Raw genomic sequence first — 20,576 nt, 5'->3', positions numbered from 1 at the left:
TTGCTGAAGCTTGACTCTTGCAGTAAATTATCATTCACGTCTGGTAGAAGAGAGGAAATATTACTTGGGAAAAATGCTGTGCTGTCTGACTTAAAACTTCAGACTGTGATATAACTTTGTCGTAGGTGATGATGACTTAATCTTAAATCTAAACAATAAAATGATTTTGAAGAAGTGGCTCTTCCATAGGTCATTTCTTATAATATTTTGATATTAGAGTGTAAGGACTTCAAAACCTAGAAAAAATATTTTAATTATTTAAGTCAGTCCGGGTGCTCCCCATTGATTGTAGTAAATGCCACATTTATGTCTTCTTTTTTATTAAAGAACAACAACAACAACAAACTAATTTTTGTCACTATAAATGTTTGGTTAAAAAACTGATCTTCCACTCATCAGACTTATTTTCACCTTTAATATTATAAAATACTCCTAGCTCTTCTATTTTGTTTAATGTTTAGCCCTTCATTTTATAGTGTGTCAAATAACAATATTTGAATAGCATATAGCAATTCTTGCTATTGATAGAATGGAATTTAACTTCTTAGAGGGAACGATTAATGGCAATCATAGACATTTTTATCATTTTAACTGTTGGTGTCTCACTAGAACTGCAGAGGTTTTATAGCTCTGCATTAATATCTACCAGAACTGATTTATGAACCATATCTGCTGTTGGATATTATGGGTAAAACCTGAGATTATACAGACAGCCTCTCCTACTTATTAGCAGATAGCAACTTGGAGAATCTTTGAGCCTTCTCAAATGTCTGTGTGGGATATCTGGTTTATTCTTAAAAAATCAGATTCTAGCTTTTTGTTGTGTGGCTGGGTGAGCTGAGATGTTCCCAGTTCCTTTGCTGAGCTGTGGGTGTCCAGACAATGCTGTGATATTACATCACTGCCACTCAGCTCTGAACATGCTGCCAAAAGCTTCATATGCAATCTTAATGCCATATAGATTTTATTCAGGGAACAAACAGATGCTTAAATCATAAACAATCTGTTTAAAACACAAACAGATTCTGGATTGATCTTTACAGGCTCTGGGGCCCTGAAAATAAGGGTTGTAAGGACAATAATCTTAAAGGCAAAAAAGAGTTGTGTTAACCTTCTGAGCAGGCAAAACTGTGATACCAACCAAGAGGAGAGGGCAGCAGCTGAGTAAACGAGGCTGATTGTTCTCAAGCAGGAGCTGATGGCAGGTGCAAAAAGAAAACCAGATTGAACTTTTGGAAAAGGGACTCAGCTGTCGCTTGACATCTCTGTGTACGTTCCTGTGGGCTGGGTAGGAAGAGGGAACTGGATTGAGTCATACATATTCACAGCTAAAGTGCTCTGAAAAAGTTGTTAAAACAATGGTGGTGTAATAAAATGCTGCCCAGCAAAACACAGAGGATGAGTTTACACCTCGTGTGGTTCGTGGGAGTTCTGCCATTATTGCAGAGCAGGGAATGCACTGGTGGCCAGGATTTTGTATCTGTAACAAGCCACATCAACAGGGAAATCAGCCCTGGCTGCTGCTGTCCACTGTTCTCACTGCAAAACACCGAGGTTTGAGTTTCCTGAGCTCTTGAACAGCTGAATGCCTCAACAGATGGGTTGTAGATAGAACTGTTTGTGACCAATTATGGACAGAAGAACCTGCAGAGCCACTTGAGACATCAGAATCTCCCTGTGGTTTGGCTGTAGCTGGCGTTACAAGGCTTTTTTCCACACCTATTTTAATATCCTAATGCAAGCTCTTATATTAAATGATGCTGCTGCCTGGCCCTGGCAACCCCTGCTATCAATTGAAGAGTAAAATGCATAACCAGCAACAACTTCTGTTGAGCTGTCTGCACAAAATGAGCAAACAGGAAAAAGTCTTCCAGTATTGGTTGTAACTCACGTTGCAGCCTAACCAAGTTGTACACATTTCCTTCAGACTACCTTTCGTGAGGCAGAGATAAATAATAACACATGCAAGTTACATTTTTAATAACGTTATTCACTTCTTATTGATCATATTGAGTGTGTTAGACCTAATAGTAAACAGAACTTAAACTACTATTACTGTGTATTCAAGTTATTATCCTGTAATTTTGAATGTGTTGACAGTGATACATATGGTCCAACCAATTCACACTCTCACCTTCACAACTTAAAAAATATTGGAGATAATCTGATATTCAGTATTTGGCTCTGAGCCTGCAAAAAATCAATGAAAGTCCTTTGTCTACAGTTTTAATTAATAAAAAAATCAAAATAAAAACCTCTCCTTCTTATACTGCTTCATATTATTATAATCCTGTCTTGTTTTTTGAAGAGCTAAATACAAATTAAATACTTTTTTTTTTTCTTTTTATTCTGATGGGACTTAGAAGAGAATGGGAAGATGTGTGCAAGGATCCTTCTTCCAGGGCACATACTTTTAGAATAAAGATCTTAGAACCTTTTAAGTTCTGCGAAGATCTGAGTTATGATAGAGTTCTGAATTTCTGTGACTGCTGTCTGTAACAAGATTCCATAGATGCCAGTGTTCAACCATTTCCAATCACCTGGAAATAAGCTGAAAGTAATAACAAAAAATAGGAAGTTAGATTTAAACATATGTTATTGTTAACCCTTCCCTCACCCTTTGATCTAATAGGTTAAGAACATTTTGTACTTGTTCATTTTGGCTGATAATGGTTCTGAAGGCATTTACATTTTAGAATGGAGATTTAAAATATATATAACAGCTGCTTTTTAAATAGAAAGTCTAATTATGCCTGTGATTGCATTCATTTTTGATTAGTGTGCATAAATCCCTGCTCTCCATGTGTATTCAAGCTGAGCTATGGATCACCGGTGCTGGGATTGAAGTACAAAGGAACAACTTGAGAAAATGTGTAGTTAGACCAAAGCAAAAAAACCTCAAAATTCTGTGTGTACATTTTTTGTCTCTAAAATGCACTTTTTTCCCCCCCCCCCCCCCTTTTAGTTGCACACAGACCTGGACCCTGGCAGCAGCAAAATCAAGTATATTCTGTCGGGAGATGGAGCTGGAACCATCTTTGTGATCAATGACAAGACTGGGGACATCCATGCCATGAAAAGGCTGGACCGGGAGGAGAAGGCTGAGTACACCCTCACAGCCCAGGCAGTGGACAGGGACACGAACCAGCCCCTGGAGCCCCCCTCAGAATTCATCATCAAGGTTCAGGACATCAATGACAACGCCCCGGAGTTTGTAGAGGGCCCCTACCACGCCACGGTGCCCGAAATGTCTGTTGTAGGTACGTATGTCTGAGCATCCCAGACTCTGACTGCTCGCAGCTTTGGCCATGCCAGGAGGCTGTTGAGTTGGTGATGAATAATAAGGTGTTTATTATGTTGTTAGCATTCATTTGCATATTTTCAAATCTTTTCTTGGCCGAAGCTTTCATCTGCAGCACAATAGTCGAGTCCCTCAGCAGTAAGAAAATGACTAACAGCTGTATTAATGTGTCTTTCTTTGTCCAACAACACTTTAATGGGCTAAATTTATATTTCCCTTCTGACACTGCAGTTAGAGTATTGTTATTGAGAAGGATTTATCAAGATTTGTCCCAGCATGATGCTCTAATCCTATTGATACTTTGTTGATGTTTAATTATCTGTTTGTGTGTTTTCCTACACTTGCAGGGCATTGATACATACTTGTTTCTTTTCCTCAAAGTGCAATTGTAATCAGGCAAAAACATTGAAATGAAAGATGCTGTGTCTGGGAATTGATGGTTAGGCTCTAGAGTGGACTTAACTAATTAGCCACAGGATTTGCATGGATGATGGAAGGGAAAAGCAGAGAAAGCTGTGGAAAAAGATGGTGAAAAGGGAAATTAACTGTGTGAAAGCAGAAAAGAGAAAGGAGAAGAACATAATCTTCTTAATATATTTTACTTATATTTATTCATTTTGTCAGATTAGCGTGAATCTGTTTCCTCATGGATTAATATATTAGAATCTTTTCTGCATAGTTTGTCCCTTGGTTTGTGTGTGCAAGTGAATGTCCTCTCAGAGGCAGATACTGACACACCCAGGGCCTCACTCCCCATGGCACACACTGAGTGCAGCTCACCTTCCACTGTCACTGAAGCCAAAGGGAAGCAAACCCACCAAACCAAGGGAATCCATTTCAGGGCAGTAGAAGAATTCAGCATAAGCAAAAGCATCAAAATCTAGCCATGAAATGCAAAGGAAATTCTAAAGCATTTTAGTGTTAGGTTGAGGATAATGTGCTTTTCAGAGATTTGTCTACATCTGTCAAAGCAAGGTAATTGAAGGAGTGCCAAGGCACTTTGTGAAATAAAGCAGCGTCCTATCACAAAGTTTCAAAAACACCACTCTTACTTAGCTAAAAAGAGGAGGAATGTGAGGAGCCAGAACCATCCTCTGGCTCACAGCACAGTGAGTTACACCAAGTCATTGTCAGATACAGGTGTGATGCACTGACTGCATGGCCATACCTGAGGCTTTGCTTTTTTAAATCAACTCTTCTCCAGCAGATTTTCATATCTTGATTGCATTGAATTGCTTGTGCCAAAACTGATATGTGAATTTTCAAGCCTTCATTTCAGCTCTTTTACTAAAACACAGCTTTTATGTGTTGAGTTACTTCTAATTATGCATCGGCACAAACATAATATGGACCTGCCTTCAGAAGATATTTCAGCCAAGCTCTAGGTGAGCAAATGACTCAATTAAATAAAAAGTGAGAATAAAAAAAAAAAACAGAACAAAACAAACAAACAAACAAAAAAAAACCCTGTGTGGGAGAAGGAGAAAGGAAAACTGAATGCTGTTATTTCTTTTGTGAATGGGGTTTATGTAGTATTCTAGGAAAAAAAAATAAAGATATATGCAAGAAAAGAAAAGATGGTTTCTGATCACAAAGCCTACTATAAAAATAATTTATATCTGTTGTATATTTATAATCTGTAATAAAGACATGGCCCCTATCCAAGCAGTATTCACTGTAAAGAGGAGAAAAAAAACCAAACCCCAAACTGAAAACTTTAACTGGAAACTAGTCAGGACATCAGATGAATAAAAATCTAGTGAATTGTTAACATGAGGTTTAAAAGATGGTAAATGAATGAGAGGAAGGAAATAAAAGAGAATTAAAAGATGAAATATTAACAAAAGAGAGGGAAAGCAAAACAATTGAAAAAGGGTGAAAGAAGAAGGAAAAATGTGAAGAAAGATCATGAGAGATGAATTATAAGTTAAAACTTCATCTGGGAAAACTTTATTATAGAGGATTGTAGTAGAAATGTCCAATGGCTGGATATAGTTTAGGGAATACTAAAAGGGGCTGGGTCCCGGAGGAAGATGTTTCACCTGTTCCCCAAGTGTGTTGGAAAAAGAGAAACAGTTCCTCACTGACCTGCCTCTGAAAGGACACAGTTCCACACTGTTATGTATTCTTAGGTTGCATGGAAGAGTTTTGTCCAAAGGCAGTTTTTTCTAACACAAATATAGGTAGAGATTTGCAATAAATCACCTGAGAGGCCCGAGGTTTATTACATTAGCTCTGAGTTTTGCACATCCATCCCTTAGGATCCCTGGCCCTTCCACGTGTTTCACATGACATTCCTATGGGTGCATATTTCCAAGCTGTTGCTCTACAGAAGCACAAATGTGCACTCCTGCTCTTTTGTTGAGAAACAAAACCTATTTCTCTGCTGTTGCTTCAGAACTCAGAGAATGGTCCTGATTGCATTACATGGGACATGAATCAGTGTAAAGTCTCTGCAGCAGAGGCAGTGGAGTCTGTGTCTTAATCTCTGATGGAACCAAATGTCAAGGCTGGAAAGTGGAAGATAAGAGTGTTACCCTTCACTAATGCTTCTGTTACTATTTCCGTCTGCTTTCCTCTCTTGACCCACAGGTAACAACATCAAAAGCTGAAGGAAAGGACTCACTGTAAATTATTTTAGATTTCTTGAAGTTTTTTTTAGCTTTCATAAAATTACTTTAATTCCTCTATGATGTTTATAGGAAGACTCTCCCTTTCAGAGTTTAAGGAATTTTTATTATTTTCCCGCCACTAAGAGTATTTCACTTCCATTATCCACTTACTTAATTCCCTTAAAGAGATCTCCACCCACTGCCAATTTCAGCCTTGACACTTGTACAACACAGGCATTACTAGGCAGTGTTCTTACTCAGGATAAAACAAAGTTCTGCTGAACCTTTTCTTTCCTCAAAACGCTTATATCAATTTTCTGTTCTGAAACAGAAGACGAACTCATATGCTCTCTATATATAGTTCTTATATAATGAGGATGCAGTACAAGGCATTTTATTTTTGGGCCTCTGGGGAAGGCAGTGCATGAAATACAAATGAAGGCTTTAACCTTCCATTGTTCTAAGGTTCTAACACAATGCAGTTTTTCTAATAGGTACCTTAGACCTGGTCTTATGTTCCTGGCTAGAAGAGATATATTATAGGAATGTCAGGGGTTGTTCTGACTATCTAGAACTGGAATGATAAACTATGGGGATATGAAAACTGGCTTCAAACTGACAAGGGTAGGGTTAGATTAGAGATTAGTAAGGAATTGTTCCCTGGGAGGGTGGGCAGGCCCTGGCACAGGGTGCCCAGAGCAGCTGGGGCTGCCCCTGGATCCCTGGCAGTGTCCAAGGCCAGGCTGGACATTGGGGCTTGGAGCAGCCTGGGACAGTGGAAGGTGTCCCTGCCCATGGCAGGGGTGGCACTGGATGATCTTTACTGTCCTTTCCGTGGCAGTTCTGGGATGCTGTCCCTAGCTGCAGTGTGTGCCAGCACATGTGGGGCTGTGTGTGTGTGCCAGCGTACGAGAGCTGCACACGGCCACGGCATCCCCTGCTTGGTTCTTACTCTGTGTTCTGGTGCTCTCTGGAAAATCCTGCTTCCCTACTAAAACAAAAGGATTTGCATGGCTCTCCTCCCACTGCCTGGTGCAAAGAGGATCAGTATTACCCGGAGCTCTCTCTGGGAGGAGTGCTGCTCACTTCTCAGCTGTCTCTGCAGAGCACACTCCCACACGCGCTCGGTGCCGACCGCGTCACTCTGTTCAGTTATTCTGAAATCATTTATTTCTCTCTGTGAGCAAAGAGACCCAGCACATTCCAGAAAAAAAAAAAAAAAAAAAGTTTTGAGAACTAAATTGGATTTTTTTTAAACTGTAATTCCTGCATAATCTACCACAGTAAGCCCTGTTCCCCAACTCCAAAAATGATGATTTTGCTTGTGAAAGCTAATAGTGTATATGGAGAATATGTTCTTTGCTGAAATGGTGCACTTTAATCTTTTAATTATGATATTAATTTTCTTAAATAATCAAAGATCAAAAAGTGAAATCTGTGGAATTACTTCGTTATACCAAGTATTACATTTCACAAATAGGAAATAATTTAATTTTTCTGTAAATCTTGCTTAATCACTTTAAAATGTAAAAGGGCACACTGGGGTAGAAACTCAGTTAAAACCGTAAAAAATAAAAAAACCCCGATTTGTCGGTGCTTCTGGGAGGAAGAACCCCTAAACTCTATTTTTTTCCCTCCCCATTTGTCTCTGAACTCTGTATCTATGCCTGCAGTGAAGATAGAATATTATGTAAATGAATGAGCAAGCTTGGAAGATCCATAAGGGTAATTGGAACCAGTTCTGTAGCTTATTTAAAGAAAAAAGAAAAAAATAGGAAGAAAGAAAAGAGGGAAAAAAAACCCCCACACCCTCCCTTGAGTATATTCTGTTTCTGTGTTACCTTCTCAGCTACACACAGATTCATGAATTCCCCGAAACATGTGCAGAGGTGGTAATGGGAGCCAAAGTAGATATTGTCTCCTGAAGCAGAGTTTTAGGATCCCTTTTTTCAGGACAGGAATGAGGAGTGAAATCTCTTGATTTCGCTCTCAGTACAGCCAGGAGTGTTTAGACAGCGAGTGTCATGTTGAAAGACAGGAGACGACTGAAGCAGAGTGACAAACGTGTTGGTGAAATAAAAAAGGACACAGATGGAAAAAGAACAAAAGCCATAAGGGAAGAGAATTCTCTCATAGTTTGCCTGAATTAAGGTAAACAGACAAACTTTAATAATCTGCAAATATTAAGGCTTCTCCTGACAGTCACAAAAAAATTAATAAGGTACACGCAGTGGAATTCAGTCTGACATTGCTCTAGAAATGCTTTTGCCTTCGCCACTTGAAGACAGTAACAATATGAAAAAGCTTAGAATAATATTTTTGTCCTTAAATGCCTCCATGAAAGGTCTTTACTGGAAAGGGTTTAGGCTTTCAGTTGAGTCAGAATATCAATTTTCAGTTTTGGCACAAGTACATCTACTTAGGAATGTGTTCCCTTGAATCAAGGTTTGCCCTTGATTACACCACTGCAGATAAGAGTTTCTATCTTTTTTTTTTTTTCTTTCAAAAGTAGGGCAGAGTTCTTTAGTCCAGCCAGGTGTATTAGGAGCACACTGTACATAGTGCAGCTTTCTTTCCAGTTCTCCCAAAGACATTCATTCTCTTCCACTTACAAGTTGTTTGCAAAAGGACAAAACCTGCTGCATATGAAATCATGCAACGTCTGACATGAATAGTGATAAAATAACTTGACAAATTAGAAAGTTGTGATAAAAACCTGACCTGAAATGTTATCAAGATCAACCGCACTGTCTTGCTGGGGTCTTTATCATTGATTTTTAAGGCACTGAGCATGACTGTTAAATCAATGATAGTTTGTCACAAAATTGTGGACTAAAGGGACTGCAGCACTGGGGTCAAGTACAAATTAGCCCAAAGGGTAAATGCAAAGGCAGTGCAAAAGCTGAGGGAAAAACCAGCAGATGTTGTAAAATATGGCAACAATGTACCAGCTGTTAAAAAAAACCTGTATTTTCATGTCATCTTCTTCCTCCACTTGTTCCTCTTGTGCATAATCACATTCAGTAGCTGTGGGACCGAGGAGTTTTATGTGAGATTTCTTTGGTGAGTTAGCATGTGTTTAAAATGGGCATGCACAACGTTCAGGAAGGGCTCAGGACACCCAACACCAGGGCTGGCTGGCTGCTCCTTAACCTGACTGGCTGTTGAGCCCTGAGAAAACAGTTCTGAGCATGTGCTGCTATTTCTGTGCCTTTCATTTCTCATGAGGTCTGATCAAAAATGTTATTATCTTTCTGTACTGTTCTTACGTGATCATTATGAGCTTGAGGACCATGGTGAAATTCTTTAGGGGTTTGTAGGCTGACGCTTTAGCTGTCCCCATCTCTATTGTCCTGAGTGTACTAAGCTTGATTGACAATAGAAAATTACCAAAATCAGTGGGATTGCTCCAAGTAGTTTGTGCCAATGGCAGAAAATACTTAAGTATTGAGGTTCTGAAGTCACTGAGTGGTCCTTAGGAGCAAGGCCTGACTTACCTGTGCAAGGTGTGGAGCTATTGATGTGTGCTGGTTTCTTAGACAAACACTGCCTTTCTTCCTCTCCATTCACTGGCAGCAATTTGTCACAAATCATCCATTTTTTGCACACGTGCATTCCCTTGGCACGAAGGAAAGTTGTGCAGATGACACATAGTGAAGATAAACTCTGCAGGAAAAATCTGCTGGGATCAGAAGTGAAGTCACAGTTCCTTATGGAGTTCTTCCAGATGGAGAAATTCATCTTTCCATGATGTTCCTCTTTCAGGATGAGGACAGACAGACACAGCTGTCACATTTTGATCATGTGATGGCAGAGCAGAGGAAATTTTGGCAGTCTCAGGTGAATGTCCTGTGTACCTACAAGAATCTGTCCTACTGTGGTTTTTCCTCTTGCCTCATAGCCACAAACACCTTGTTATTTTTGCAGATATTCTGCTTCTAAAGTCCTTCGTGGTCGCTTCCATTTGTACATATCAAATTTGTCATTGTGTTTGTGTTCTGTGACTGTGTGAAAATAAGTCTCTGACTCAGGTTTCTGATGCATTCTCTTCTGGTTACAAGTTTAAATCTATTCTCAGCATGGATTTCTCACAATTTCCCAAAATGTAAAATTTTGAAGGAAAAATAACGTGTTTCAAAGAGTGGTAGGGCTTGATTTTGCAGGCTTTGAAACTGTGTTATCTCATTTTTGTAAGCAGCTTGTCTGGAGACATGAGCCCGTTTTCTGGCCAAGGGATAATGCCTAAGTGGAAAACAGAGGGAGGAGAGGAAGTAGAGCAGCACAGGTTCCTGCCAGACTGATGCTCTGTGAAATGCCACAGAACAGGTCTGGAGAATAATCTCACCTTTTTCAATCACATGAAATGTAGAGAAGGTCTCACCACAGGGTAGAAAGTTCTAGGTCAGAAAATTAAGTTCAGTGGGGTAATATTTTCACAGAAACTTTGATTGCTGTAACTTTTATTCCCCTGCTAGCACAAAGGCTTGGCTTTAGAACGCTGGGGACCAACACTACTCAAACTCTTCATTAAGTGGCCTGTGTTAGACATCTCTCTGAGGGACACACTTGATATTTGGCAAAATGAGATGCAATTCAGAATCCACTTTTTTCTCTGGCACTGGTCATTCCCCACCCTGCCCTGAGCTGATACCTCTGTCTTTGTTTAGGTCCTGAATCTGCAATACTTCTTGTTTTTCCATGAAAACAGCTCAGCAACTGCCTGTGGAGCTGCTGTCAACACAGCATCCTCAGGAATCAGCCCTGGGAGCTGCTGGGCAGCTGATTAACTGTGCCCCTTCCCTGCGCCCAGAAGGGCTCTGCTGCCACATGCTGGCCCCCAGTGGCCTGAGGGGACAATATTTCAGACCCTCCTTTTGCACCCTGGGTTACAGTTGCTGGCACGCCAGGCTTCGCTCTCCCAAACAAAGTGAGCAGAGCATCAAAGCTGCAGAATGATAGCAGCCACTTTCTCTTCTCACCACACAAAGTCATAAATGAAAGAATTTCTGCAGTAAACAGCCTAGGCTGCTTTATTATTTATTTATATTTTTTTACAATACACCTGAGCATAACCTGAAACTTCCACTGGCATCAACAAGACTTACAGTACCTTTTTTTCTGCTTGATAATATAGTGTACAGTGATCATCCAATTTTACTGCCTTTGCCTGGGGACCTCGCAGAATGAATGCTGATGAAATAGTCAATTGATTAGAGACAAGCAGTCTTTCAAAAAGTCCTGAACAGAAGAGGAGCTATTTCCCACTTCTCTCACAAATATCAATTAATATTCTATAGCAAGGGTGATATCTAAAGGGAGAATAAAAAAAAAAAAAAAACTCATGAAAGGAAAACATAATTCTTTAAGCCAAACATAAAATACATTTTACCCTTCTGCTGTTGCCTGTGATGTTTCAAACCGTGTACTAATCCTAGCAAACAGCCACCCAGGGGAATTTGTAAAGGAATACCTGCAGGCTCTCTAATGGCACCATCTCATAAGCTGTAGCAAGAAAGAACAGCCAGCCTTAAAACTGAAAAGGCAGTGTCCCCTCTTGTTAGATCCACTCAGGTAAACCCAGGTAACATCAGCCAGGATAATTGCCGGGGAGGCATCCATATCCCTAAATCTGAATATGCATTTCTGTTGTAAAATATTTCTGCTTCCAAAAGGTTATGTTAAAAAGGCACAATCAGAGTTCCAAAACAATTAGTTTATGCAGACAAAAAATGGTAAAATATGCAGTTGATTAGATTTCCCAGCCACGCTTCCTCCAGCCCTCATTATACAGCTGCGAGGTGCGGGGCTGCCAGCTCGCTCCGTTCTGTGGATGTACAAACAGCCTTTTTCTCCAGGCATAGCCAGCTCCTCTCATACTTCTGCAGTCACACATTTGCATACAATATGTTTTTCGCATTTCCCTCACATGATAAAACGTCCTTAAAACGGCACATGAGCAATCTGCACAAACACTGTTGCATTACATGCGGTGGGTTGTGCGTTTGCTCAGGGATTTGGACTCAAACATGTACTGCATGACATTAACATTCTTTAAAGGTTTCATTAACTTCCTAAAGCATCTACTCCAAAAATTTCATTGTGAAATATGTAACAGTCTGGGAGAAACAGTCTGGATACCTCTTCTGCTTATGGAGCTAAACATCACTTAGTGTATGAAAGGTATGAAAGGATTATTTTACTGGTGGAACCAGGAAACAGCTTCTTGCATTTTCCTGCATGGTGCTACATAATTTATTATAGACCAAGCTGTTAGATTCTTCCAGATTCTTTCATTCAACCAGATTTTCAGGTGCTAAAACTTTTGGTTTAGATTACCAATTCTTTAGGGCAGCATCTGCCATTTCCTATAGGTCTGTAAAGTACTGAAAAATCTCTTTTTCTGTGCATTTCGGTGAGATTACATTGAACTACTTACATAAAACAAACTGGCAAAACAAGCAAGCCATGCTTTGTAACTCATGTTTAATATTAAAAACAGAATATGAACTGTGTCTGTTGCAGTTTAGTTCAGAAAATGTATACAGGTGTCCGTATGAGTATGTAAGTGCACACAGGTGTTGAGAAAGGTATACATGAGAAGAAATGGCCTTAAGGTGCTCCAGGGGAGGCTCAGGGTGGGCAGCAGCAGGAATTTCCCCATGGAAAGGGTGCTCAGGCCTTGGCAGGGGCTGCCCAGGGAGGTTTGGAGTGGCCATCCCTGGAGGTGTCCAAGGAAGGGCTGGAGGTGGCACTCAGAGCTCTGGGCTGGGGACAAGGTGGGGATGGGGCACAGCTTGGACTCGATGGCCTTGGAGGGCTTTTCCAACCTAAATTGTTCTGCGATTCCAGGATTTTATGATATAGAGAGAAATTAATGTAAACAAAACCAAAATTCTTGTAAGGTTTCTCCTTGTCCTGTTTGGTGGAGTGTCAGCTTTACACACTTGCAGTTCCTGGAAGGCTGGAGTCAGAGACTGGGGTGGCCTGTTTTGAATACATCCTCAAAAGAGAAGAGTCACAGGATTGAAATTTAGGCATTCACATCAGCTGGCCAATTTAATTTCTGTTCCTCTCCAGTCAGCCAAGAAAGGAGGATTCCAGGAGAGGATGATTCTGTCTTCCTCCCTCAGGTAGAGCAGGCAGCTGGTTCAGCTAGGTATGTAATTTAACCAGTTGAGCCTAAAACTGAGTTGTATGAATAACCCTCTCTTCCTTCTTCCTTACCTTAATCATCATAAACAAGATCATGACAGCATCACAGTATTTCACTACTTAGAGTCAAATAAATTACAGCTGGGAAAGACAAATTACCCTATTAGTTAATCTTCCTGTCTTTCCAGGGTTTTCCCTTAGAATACATTATCCAGCATCCTGTGCAAGAGAGTGAACTCCTCAGTGAGGAGGATTCTGTTATTTCCCTTGGGAAGCTATTCCTCCTTGTACAATTTCTCATTGCAAGGAAGCTTTTGTTGTTGTTTTTGCCTTTGCAGAAGATTCAGTGAAGTCTTGTATCTGTGTATTTATGTGGTTCTCATCACCAACACACCAGTATTACATCTGTAACATACACAAATTTTCTTTCTCATTTCTACCTCTAGAAATAATTGCATATTGGATTCTGCCATAGATACAGTAGAATTCATGCTGGCATTCCTGCTTCTCCAGCCTGGCAAGCACAAGTTGTCCATTTTTCCCTCAGTGGAGTGTTCTGGCCCATATCTCTACTGTTTACCTCTGCTTAAGGTGTCATCTCTTGCCTCATTAATTTTTCATTCATTAAGGGTCCAATGGATATTTAAAAAGCAGATATTTAAAAAGCAGATATTTTTCTCTTTTTCACATGCTTTCCTCTAAGTGTGGGAAGATCTGGAAAACTCACCCAAGCCCTCTGTCATCTGTTCCCAAAGCAGCCCCTGACATTTTTGTGTGGTTCTGATGTCCTGTGAGCGCTGTAGGTCAGGCAGCAGCACCACCATGTGCTGGAAGCATTCCTTCCCAGGGCTATTTACATCCTCTCAGCACAGAATCATGAAATCATGGAATTCCTGAGCTGGAAAGGACCCACAAGGATCAAGTCCAACAACCTCCTTGTCTCTTTCTGTCTGTATTTGTCTTTCCTGGTACTTGGCTCTTGGAGTCTTTGGGGAAAGAACCTTCCTGCACTGTGAGATCTGATGCACACACTGGGCTCCCAGAGCTTTGGCAATGAAGTGGCTGTTAATAATAATAAAAATACATTCCAATGCAGGTGCAGAAGGTAGAGCTGAAATAATAGCATATGATCTGCAAAAGAACCCTTAAACACTCAAGCAACATTCCCACAATTTATGTGTGTATTTATATATCTGCATGAGCACCAAGATATGCAATGATACTTTATATGGATAATTTGCATATGTTAACAAGTTCTGGAGTGCTTTAAACAGATTCCTATTTCATATACGTTTCCTTTATTTGCTTAGTGAAACCTCTAATTCATAGATTTTGTGTTTAGAAATGGTCTCATGCAATCATGCAGGATGATAAGGCTTAAAACTATGTTTTTGCATTTAAAAAAATGAACAACAATGAAAAATAAATAAGTTCCTTCAGCTTTGAGGCAGTAATAATTTACATGTCAAGAAGTTATGCAGGTTTTTATGAGATTATTGCAGTTTTATTCAATAAAAAATTGTTACCATGACAACAACTGTCATGCTACCTGTGAGATTATAGCAAAGAAGGACAGTGAAGAAAAGGCTTCATTTTGGAAAGAATGCTTATCTGACCTGCTGGGTACAAACAATGCTTTGTGTGACCACCCCTGGCTGCAGGGCTTCCATCAGCCCAACTCCAAAGCCAGCTGAAGGTTTTGAAGCACAGGGATCCTCTTAGGGAAACAAAAGAGTTGGTAAATAATGGTGAGACTTTGCCATGCAAATACTCTCCTAATGTCCTGTCAGGTTGGTAATCAGATCTTTGGAATGAAATGAAGATTTCAGCCTGTCAAGATTTGGGAAGGTTAGGAGAAAAAGGGTGAGTGAGACCAAAAAGGGCATCAGAAAAGCAAAAAAAAACCAGACAAACCCAAAAGTCCCTGGGAAGATGAGAAAACATGGTTCCACGAGGTTTCATTATGGTCATGTTATTTATTTTTACCAGCCATTGCAATCTTTCAGCAAAATGGTTGTTCATTGAATATGGATTCATGTAAATTCCTGGCACCAACTATTCATTACCTCCTCTAGAACATTCACATTTGATTTTTTGGATTTTTTTCTTTTCCCAGTACGCACATTTCACTGCCACACCAAAAGAATTTGCTTTCCTGCTCCCTGTGGCAGCATATGCATTTTTCTTTCTGACTAATGTGCAGAATCTGTACCCTGGCTTGCACGTGAAAACACAGCCAAAACAACAGAAAAGCACTAGCTGAGTACACACATCTTATTTTTTATGATGGTTTTTAATCTTAGTTCACCAGCAAACACAGGCTTCCTCACCTAACCAAATAAAAATACTCCTGTTGTTAATTGTGTGTCTGATTGCTGGCCTGCTGTAAAGACAGAGTAAAACAATCAACAATGGCTAATGTTTAAAGCACATCAGAAGTGTTCATTAATTAAAATCTGTTGAATCTCTGTGAAGTCTATATTTATGGTGGTTAAATCCATATTTAAGTGTCATTATCACCGCAAAAGTGTACCTGAGGAAAAAACACACAAAGTTTTTTAACAGAACATCTTAAAATTTGCCTCATCTCCCGAAAAAAAAAAAAGGTTTGGTTTACATAAGGCAACATTAGGTATGTAAAGAAAAAAAAAACAGTGTCTATGTTGTTGGGCCAGATTATATAAAACTGCAGTATTATTGTAATTAGGACAACAGTGACTTGGACTACAGTAGTGGCTTTCTTATAAAAATGGCACCATTTCAAATTTATAGTGCCTGGCTAAATGAGTTTGTTGTAGCATTGACAAAGAAACAAACACAAGCCAAATGCAGTCAAAGTTAAACACAAACAGAAACCTTAGCGTTTTATTTGCTGGGCAGAACCCAGAATGTTGTTTTTCCAAGAGCATTTACTTAATAAATGCCCTTCCCTGCATTCTTACAACTTTTTCAACACAAAATTTTTAGCTTTAAAACTTTAAGTACATTATGCTAGTAAAAAGTATTTATGTACATGTAGTTTATAACTGCAGTGTCTGTAATGGAGTAAAATCCTGCTTAAATATTGATAATCCAAAGCTTGGAGAGTTCTGGCGTGGAGGTTGCCTAAACAAGAGCCATGGTGGCTGTGAGTTCCTTTCTTTCTGCATTATTTTTCACTCAGTTCTCCAAATCTTTTGGTGCCCAGGTTCTGTCACCTGTGGGGGTGGGATTGGTTGTTCCATGTGAGCTCTGCACATTGCAGGGGAACCAGAGCAGCACTGACTTAGCAACATCACTTGCAGGTGCAGAGGGGACAGAGTTTGCTCCTAAATATACTGATTATTGCCAGTGTGAACAGCATAATGTGGCGTGTTTCACACCTGCAGAAGATTTGACTCAAGGCATAAAAAAAAAAAAAAAAAAAAAAAAAAAAAAAAAAAAATTCGAATTAAAGGTGATAAAATTTAAACTGTGCCAAAGCTTAACTAATCTCAATAGTGGAAGCTATTTCTTTAATTTCTGTTTCACGATTGCTCACATCTTCCATAAACAATTTTCATCAGCAAGATTGTTGGGAGCAAATTACTGGATTTGACAGGCCTCAGAAGTGTGTGTGATGGTCGGAAATGAAGTGCTGAAAGACAGAAACAGGCTGGGGAAGAAATTGATTTCTAGGAGGCAGAAGAGTATTTCAGTTGTCCATTCCCTTCATTAATTTTATTAGGTGAGATTATAATCACACTTCAAGTGACCTGTAAGGGAAAGAAAAATAAGATTATGCCTTTCCCCCTGCCTTTTGTGTACTTTAATTGGAAATACTGGCACACATATCACCCGTGTATTTTTAATACATGTATAAACTTCAGCTGAACTTAGGGTCTCAATAAGTGATTGAATTATTTTATATTACACGAAAAAAATCCTGAGCATCAGGATTGGAAGCAGTGTTAAATACTGAGTAACGCTTTTTATTAGGGTATATTCAACTTTAGTGTCTAATGAACACTTAGGATAAAGAATGTGCTTATCAAAGAATCAGCATACCCATTCAAGTTTGGGAATCTTGAAATAAATATCTATAGAAAGTCTCCAGGAATTCTCAAGTGAAGAAAGATAAGAATAGAAATTGTATATCAAATCTTTCTAAACAAGCAATGTAATTATTTCTGAAGGCCTTTGAAATGAGAGCCAGCTAGGAAAATCAAACACAATCTCCAAGAAGTCAACAGTTTTATTTCTTTATTTTCCTTTGTGTATAAAGTATATAATGAAAACAAAATGAAACAGTCTAGATGAAATACTCTAACTAAAACTTTCACTTTGTGATGAACCTTATCTTATTGCATCCCTGTCCCACTGTATGGTGTTCTGCACAAACATCTTCTGTCTTAGGAGATTACAAACCACAAGTTTTATGACAGCAGCCACAGAAAGGAGCACATCACCTGCTACTTCAGCCTGACTCCAGCTGAAGGAAGCTCTGAGCCTGCATTCGTGGCTGGTGTCACACCCGGGACTGGGCTGCAGGGAGTGTGGGGACGTGCTGGGATGTGCTGGGATGGTGGGGCTGTAGCCTGAGTTCCAGAGAGGGGAGGTACAGCTTGGCTGAGGGATTATTGTCTGTGGGAACAGCAAAACAGCACCCTTGTAACGGGTGTGAGCTACAAAGGCGAGCCAACAGAACTTAAACATGTGAGACAATCCCATTAGCTACAGCTTCTCGTGCTCTGTGACTCCTGTGGGCGAGCCACAGAGGGGCCTTTTGTCCCTCTTCCTGCAACATCCGAGCTCAAGCTTCCTGCAGCTTCCTTGTCGTTGTTCCCTGTTTTCTGCAGCCTGTGCCACGGCCTCTGAGTGTGCCCCAGGGCTGCTTCCCCCTTCCACTTTATATTCTCCTGTGTGTGAAGGAGGGCACTGAGGGTATCACCTGCAGGCTGAGGCTGCTGAATTTGCCACAGGGCTGGGCACCACATGTGTCACCTGTGCCCTTTATCATTTCCACTCAGAGCTCTCAGGAGTTGTCTGTTAGTGTCAGGTTGTCACTGGTCAGACAATAAATTTCTGATGTTAATTCTCTACAAACACACCACCAAGTTGAGGATAAGGTCCATTTCTCAGGCCCAGTGACAGGATAAAAACTGTTCTGTTAAAGGTTAGGTATAAGATCACCTTTCAGCATCAAATACAGTTAAGCTTCAAAACATGAACAGTTTGCATGTTTATAAAACAGGCTCAGCAAGCTGTCAAAGAGAGATGTGACATAATCTTCCTTTTCCATGGGATGTGCCCCAGCTGCAGGACTCCTCTGGCCCCTGCTGAGCTCAGGAGAGATGCTGGGGGGACGCTTTCCCTCTGGGTGGGCCATGGTGGAGCTCCCACTGATCTGCCTCCCTTTGCTAATATTCTCCCCTATAAGAATGGGCAAATTTGCACCAAAAATAAATGACCAAGCCAAAGGCTTTTTTCTTTTAGCTCTAGTGAGATATATTTCAGCAACCCACGCTCCTTTCCCTGGAAATTACTCCACTACTTCCATGTAGCAAACCTGCCACAACTTAGGTCCATGCAGAACTTGTGCTCCCTGAGAGAGGTGTTCTCCATCCTCCCAAATCCTGCCCTCCCAAACCGCAGCCCCACACCCTGCCCTGGTGTTTAAGTGGCCAGGTGGGAAAGAGGGAAATGGCAGCTCTTGGGTCATATGCAAATTATATCTAAATAAGCAAACATTCCTCTAAATACAGCACATACTGTAACCCCCAAAATTGCCTCAAGCCATAACAACCTTACAGGGAGAGAGGAAGATGTGCCAAAGGGATTCCCTTCCCCTTGCTCTGCCACTCCTGTTCTGAAGGGCCATGGGATCAGGATTCAGGCAGCACACCAAGGGTGGGAAGGAACAGGAGGTTATTTTTACTGGCATATCCAGAAAAGGGGATTTTTGGTGGGTGCTGTCATTATTTTCCTTTCAGAACATAATTCAGCCCTTGACCTTTCTCCTGCTCTTGCTTTCTCTCCCTCTGTAGATATTGTCTTTATTGTCAGCCTAGTTAACACCATCATACTTTTATGTCAGCCAAAAAACATCTCTGCAGCAACCTTAATGCAACCAACTGAATTCCATTCCATTTTGCTTCTTACAGAAATGCAAGTGCTATGTTGTCTAAGAGATAAAAAGGGTAATTTCCTTATTTTTTTTTCCTATTTATTTTTGTCAGAGTATGGAATTTATAACCCTGGCTGAACAATGGCCCCCTGAGTGGCAGACACTCATTTCAGAGACAATCATTGTTGTCCCAACTCCGTCACTGTGGCCACATCAAATCATTATCATGGTTGCAAGCCAAGGGAAGAAAAAATAACCCTTTTTATTATTGTTTTTCTATCTGGTCTCTGTAACTTAGCAAAGTTTTTTTTCAAATGTGAATTTGCAAGCCTTAAATGCCCAATATTATATTGTATTATTAACCTTGTGTTTTGTAGCCCTTTGATATGATTCCTTTGCAAATGCTTGAAGTCTGCACAGTTCTATCAGGTAGCTTTAAATGCATTCTGCAAAGAAACTTTAAATAATACAGATACAAAAATGGCTTTTATTTTACCCTGAAATTCAGGCTGCTGGCACATACCAGCTTGAAGGAAAATGTTTTGTTTCTGTTCCACAAGTAATACTTTGTTACTGTTATTTTTCCTTCTTTCATTATTGTTATACAGCTCACAAGGAAATGAATTTTTGTTTCAAATTAGTTTTTGAATAAGATATGCAAATTTCCAGGGAGTGTAAACATTAATTGTGTGTATTCTTTCTATTTAGGCACCTTTGTTACTAAAGTAACAGCTACAGATGCAGATGATCCAGTGTATGGGAATAGTGCCAAGCTGGTTTATAGCATCCTAGAAGGACAGCCTTACTTCTCTATTGAGCCCCATACAGGTAGGTGACTCTGAACAGCAACCCCTGGCTCAGGAAATCACCTCACCTTGCTCCAGGGGAGGCTTAGATTGGAGATTGGGAAAAATTTCTTCATGGAAAGGGTTGCCCAGCGCTGGCTGGCACAGCTGCCCAGAGCAGTGGTGGGGAGTGCCCATCCCTGGAGGGATTTAAAGCTGTGTGGATGTGGCACTCGGGGATGTGGACAAGGTGGGCCTGGCACAGCTGGGGAATGGTTGGGCTTGATGATCTTGGAGGCTTTTCCCAAGCTGAAGTAATCCTCTGGTTGTATTGTAGAGGTGACCATCCCCTGCCTTCTGTGCATCTCATCACCCAGGTCTCACTCATGTTCCTCAGAGTCTGATCTCGGGGAAAAATAAAGGAATTCCAGGGATTAATGCTAATGGGAGTGGTGGTGTGGCAATGTTACAGAAGTTAGGAGCAGCTGAAGGCAGAGGAGGAGCTGTGTGACAAAACTGATCAGGGAATGCAGGGCTTGCCCTGTGGGATTCGATGAGCATAATACCATTTTCATTCTATAGAGTCTATAGCATTCCCAGTTTAGCTTGGGAATTTCAGTGAATAGGTTTTGTGTTTTCAT

The 20,576-nt window shown here is 40.4% G+C and overlaps 1 protein-coding gene across 1 annotated transcript in view; it reads left to right on the top strand.

The window, feature by feature from the left end:
* CDH8 (cadherin 8) overlaps positions 1-20,576 on the top strand; it is a 151,350-nt gene that overhangs the window by 51,885 nt on the left and 78,889 nt on the right. Inside the window, exons 4-5 of the mRNA XM_048316836.1 lie at positions 2,966-3,260; positions 19,859-19,978. Of these exons, the coding sequence (XP_048172793.1) occupies positions 2,966-3,260; positions 19,859-19,978 (415 nt within the window). The remainder of the gene's footprint in view (positions 1-2,965; positions 3,261-19,858; positions 19,979-20,576) is intronic.

The sequence above is a fragment of the Corvus hawaiiensis genome, chromosome 12, assembly GCF_020740725.1.
Source record: "Corvus hawaiiensis isolate bCorHaw1 chromosome 12, bCorHaw1.pri.cur, whole genome shotgun sequence".
In the NCBI taxonomy this organism is placed as follows: Eukaryota; Metazoa; Chordata; class Aves; order Passeriformes; family Corvidae; genus Corvus; species Corvus hawaiiensis.
The sequence above is the reverse complement of the archived record's forward strand: the minus strand, read 5'-3'. Positions and strand labels throughout refer to the sequence as shown.